This window comes from Triticum urartu, chromosome 6, assembly GCF_003073215.2.
Source record: "Triticum urartu cultivar G1812 chromosome 6, Tu2.1, whole genome shotgun sequence".
NCBI classification, from domain to species: Eukaryota; Viridiplantae; Streptophyta; class Magnoliopsida; order Poales; family Poaceae; genus Triticum; species Triticum urartu.
The window spans coordinates 8,311,022-8,315,986 of record NC_053027.1 but is presented as its reverse complement, the minus strand read 5'-3'; the positions used below and the strand labels follow the sequence as shown (position 1 = coordinate 8,315,986).

The following is a 4,965-nucleotide window of genomic DNA, read 5'->3' as shown; positions in this document are numbered from 1 at the left end:
GGTGCTCAAACACCCAAGAGTAACAAGATCCGCTAGGGATAGGTGGGGGAATCGAAAATCTCTTGGTGGAAGTGTAGATCGGGGCCTTCTCAACCACTCCCGAGCAAATCAACAAGTTTGATTGGCTAGAGAGATAGATCGGGTGAAAATGGAGCTTAGAGCATTAATGGAGCTTGAGGGGGAAGAGGTAAGTCAACAAGGAAGAAGGGGACCCCCTTTTATAGTGGGGGCAACAATCCAACCGTTGCCCCACTAAACAGCCCCCCAGAGGGTGGTAGTACCGCTTGGGGGCGGTACTACCGCTGAGCCAGCGGTACTACCGCGGTGGAAAGGGCGGTACTACCGCTGCGAAGCGGTACTACCGCCTCTACTGCCGCAACTAGTGCTGCAAAACCCGACACGAGAAAAGAGCCCTCGAGTCGAGGCGGTAGGAGCCAGACAGGCCAGCGGTAGTACAGCTGCGGAGTCACCGGCGGTACTACCGCTGCGGAGCGGTACTGCCGCTTGTGACCCCTCAGCGGTACTACCGCTGGGTAGCACGGTACTACCGCTGGGACCCAGATAAGAGAGAGAAGATCTCTCCAACGAAGCTGAAGTCGAGGCGGTAGGGCCAGGCAGGCCAGCGGTAGTACAACTGCGGAGTCATCGGCGGTACTACCGCTGCGGAGCGGTACTGCCGCTTGTGACCCCTCAACAGTACTACTGCTGGGACCCAGACAAGACACACAAGAGAGAAAAGATCTCTCCATCGAAGCGGAAGAGCTCTGAGGGTGAGAAGCGGATGTGTACGTGTTGATTCCACCCAAGCAATACCCCAGCGGACCCCCTCTTGATAGTACGGTGCCCTCTACGCAACTAGTCCATCGAAAGAGAAACAAAAGAGCTACACCGTCTTGAATGACACTCCGAGGGGAAGAAATCGTCTCGTGCCAAGGATGAATCTCTGAAATACTCAAAGCACACGATTAGTCCGCAAACACGTTGTCATCAATCATCAAAACCACATCGAGAGAGATATGCCTCAACAATATCAATGTTTTGCCGAAAACCATCTCATTTTTTGCTGGAACCACACACTTTTTTTGCTAAAACCATATAATGTTTTTGTTGGAACCTTGTTTTTTGCTGGAATGTCTTCGTTTTTTTCTAGGAACGGCATCGAAATTGATACCATGGGGCGATGAGCTGGGCGACGGAGGTGCTGCGACCTGCAACCGGCGCACGCCAGAGCTGCGGCCGTCGTCATAGGGAGCTGCAACTACGGGACACACTGCTACATGCACGGAACCAACGGAAAACACAGAAGGAGACGACGGAGGCGACCGGCGGCGAGCGGTGATGGTTGCGCAGGGTGCCGAGAGGGCGCGGGCGTGCTCGCTGCAGGGGAGAGAGAGACGCGGGGGGATTTTGACCCGTGCGAGAGGAAAGAGAAGGAACAGATCATGCGGCCCACCTCACTCACATCGGACGGCTGCTAACCGACCGGCCGAAACTTTTGGCCGGCGCAGAGTGGTGGCCTTATTTTTAGGGGTGTACTTATTTCGTGTGCTAGTTATATTTGGGTTCTAATGGACGCTGCTTGCTCTTGGCAACGTGTGGATGAAAATACGCTGTTGGATGCCATTTGGATGGCACGGATCAACTCAGCCAAGTTCTTCACTGGCCAATCCCTCTGTCCGTCCACCACACCACCGTAGACACACACGCCGCCGCCGCCGCCGCCGCCGCAGCGGCAGCACTCAACGGTTGCCCCGCCGCCGTCGCGGCGCCATGCTCCACCTCTGGAAGCGCGTCCTCTCTCCTTCCACCTCCCAACTCCTCTCCCTCCACCGCCTCCTCTCCGCCGCTTCCACCAACCCTAGCTTCGCCGTGGAGGAGTACCTCGTCGCCACCTGCGGCCTCACCCGACCACAGGCCCTCAAGGCCTCCGCCAAGCTCTCCCACCTCAAGTCCCCCTCCAACCCCGACGCCGTCATCGCCTTCCTCGCCGGCCTCGGCCTCTCCGGCGCCGATGTCGCGGCCGTCGTCGCCAAGGACCCGCGGTTCCTCTGCGCCGGCGTGGAGAGAACTCTGGCCCCTGTCGTCGCGGGGCTCACCGGCCTCGGCCTGTCAGATGCCGAGATTGCGCGCCTCGTCTCGCTCGCCCCCGGCTACTTGCGCCACAGATCCGTCGTCTCCAAGCTAGAGTACTACCTGCCACTCTTCGGCTCCATCGACAACTTGCTCCGGTCGCTCAAGTACGGCTCCGGCTTCCTCGGCTCCCACCTCGAGAGTGCGGTCAAGCCCAAAGTCAGTATCCTAGCAGAGTGCGGTCTAGGTGCTTGTGATATTGCCAAGCTCTTCATCCGTGCGCCGAGGATACTTTGTGCCAGCGCAGAGCGTGTCTTGTGGATGGTCGCCTGCGCCGAACGTATAGGTGTGCCCCGTGAATCTGGGATGTTCAGGCAAGCGCTGCACGCTGTCTCATACTTCAGCGAAGACAAGATCACTGCCAAAGTGGACTACTTGAAGAGGACACTTGGGTGGTCTGATGCCGACGTTGGCATTGCTTTGTCCAAGGCTCCGGTGCTGCTGACAAGGTCACATGATGTGCTGGAGCGTGTGTCAGAGTTCCTTATCTCTGAGGTGGGGTTGGACCCAGCCTACATTGCTCATCGCCCCGTTATGCTCGCTTACAGCCTGGAGGGCCGGCTCAGGCCCCGCTACTATGTTGTGAGATTTCTCAAGGAAAATGGATTGCTAGAGCACGGGCGGAGCTACTATACAACACTGGTTAAGACTGAGAAGGTTTTCATGGAAAAGTTCATATGCCCTCACAAGGAAGCCGCACCATACCTTGCTGAAGACTACGCGTCTGCTTGCAAAGGGGAAGTGCCGGCTAGATTCAGATTTACATGAATCAAGAATGGGCTATGAGAATTGGTAAACTTTGTAAGGTGCAACAAAGTTTTCAATTTGTTGAAAGCTGGTAATTCCTGTTTCACTGTACTTTGCCTAACTTGATGTTGGTTGTCCGTCTGTTAGATGCTGGTATGGTCTTTGCTAACGCTTGATGAAACTGATAATTTGAATCCTGATATGTTAATGCTATCATTTAGTAGAGAAGAAACCATGACTTGCTTATCAACTTGTTCATCCTCATGCCATGTTATTTAACACTTGGAACTAAGTAAACGAGAACAGGCCATTCTGCATGCATTAAAATCTCTATTTTAAAACTTTAATGCATTCCGGGTGATGTTGGCTTGCACCGATGGGCATAGGTGTGCCCCGTGACTCTGGGATATTCAGGCACGCCCTGCGCATTGTCGCATTCCTTGGCGGGAAAAATATAGCTGCCAAATTGGAATACCTGAAGAAGACATTCAGGTTGACTGATGCCAAGGGTAAGTATTCCTGTGTCTATGGTTCTGATTTTGTTGAGGATGTCAAGGAATCAGTTTAGCAAAAGTTTGAGTTCCTCATCTCTGAGTTGGGGTTGGAACAGGCTTGGAGGGTAAAGTTTCTTAAGACAATTAACAAATTTAAATGCTTACTGCACCACAAATTGTTTCAGTGTTCTTGCCTGACAAGAGTTGGTTGTCAGGTCTGGTATGTCTGTGGCATGCTAGGTTGGTCATTGCTAACACTTGATGAAGCTAGTAATTGGATCCATGATTTGTCTCTGAATGTCAATTCTGGACCCTCTTTTTGGGAACAATTTTGGACTAGTCGATGGTCACAATACATTGATCAATCTGAGGATTCGGTTTTGGTCCAGTTTGTTTGTTGCTTGTTCTAATTCTTGTGAGCTGAAAATCTTTGTTCTTTCTGCAGTACCTTTTTTTGGAAGTGATTAAATGCTGTGAAAGCAATTCATGCTTTACTAGCCTGTATCAGATTTTTCCTTGATTTTTCTCCAGTACTGTTTCTTGATGGCCTATTGGCTGATACTTTCAGTCCTAGGGACAACCGAGCTCAAAACTGAACTTTATTTTCATCGATAAAGGACTTACATGTGTCTGAAGCTATGTTTGGAATATCAGATCTATGATAGCAAATGGTTACTTCTGTTTAGTGTGGTTTCCAATCTGCCTAGACTGATCTCAGATGTTAATTAGCTTCGTTTCTGGATCATTTGGAAAATGAGGAATGTTACTGTTTTTCATTGGCTATCGGTGGGTGGTGGCAAGTGAGGGTGTTGTTCAAGTCTGGAATGAACATTGGCGTCCTGCGCTTGGAGAATGGCTGAAGAAGAGTGGTTTGGCGCTCTGTCTGCTATCTATCAGTGAGCTTGTTGGGATGTCATTCAGTCCGAGAGGAGGATGCAGACGTGATCCAGTCTGTTGGTTGCTGTGCTCTAGTTCGTGTGAGCTGCAAATCTTCGGTATTTCTGCCCAACTTAAATTTTGTTGGAACCGTGTGCTATATAAGTTTGTTCAGTAGTAACTTCCCACTTCTGCTGCTGCGCATATGTTTGCCGTTTACATTCGCACCTTATAGTTTAATAAGACCTCCTGCTCCAACCGTTCCAGCTTGTCGAAATTCAGCACCTAAAGATGACAATGCTGCATTTTTTTTTGTTAGCTGAGTTACATTTTTCTTTATGTTCTGATGTACTTCCAAGTTATACTAAATCAGAGGGAGTATGTTGTAATAGTGATTTACAGTTAACCCTTGTTTTGACCTCTTGCTAGCTTAGCTTTTTCTTTTGTGTCACTAGCACTCATGCGCGATTAGGTAACTCAAAAAACGGTAAAAAGGGAAAATGTGGTTACTGCTGATGGGGTCGGCGAGGAGATCCCCCTTGTAACTGATGTCGCGGCATGGTTGATGAGTCATGATGTGGCGCTTGCAGAATGCATTAAGAATGGTGTTTAGCTTTCTTTCTGCTATACTATAATGTATCTCTGAGCTTTTTTGGAAGTGGTTCAGTCAGTGCCTATATCGCTGATGCTGTAACAGGAGAGGTATAGTTTCTTTTTT

At 50.4% G+C, this 4,965-nt stretch overlaps 1 protein-coding gene across 1 annotated transcript; it reads left to right on the top strand.

The window, feature by feature from the left end:
• Positions 1 to 1,607: 1,607 nt before the first annotated feature.
• Positions 1,608 to 2,983, top strand: LOC125515963 (transcription termination factor MTERF8, chloroplastic-like). Its single transcript, XM_048681438.1, has one exon. The coding sequence runs from the start codon at positions 1,618 to 1,620 to the stop codon at positions 2,896 to 2,898; it is 1,281 nt and encodes a 426-aa protein (XP_048537395.1). The 5' UTR covers positions 1,608 to 1,617; the 3' UTR covers positions 2,899 to 2,983.
• Positions 2,984 to 4,965: the final 1,982 nt, after the last annotated feature.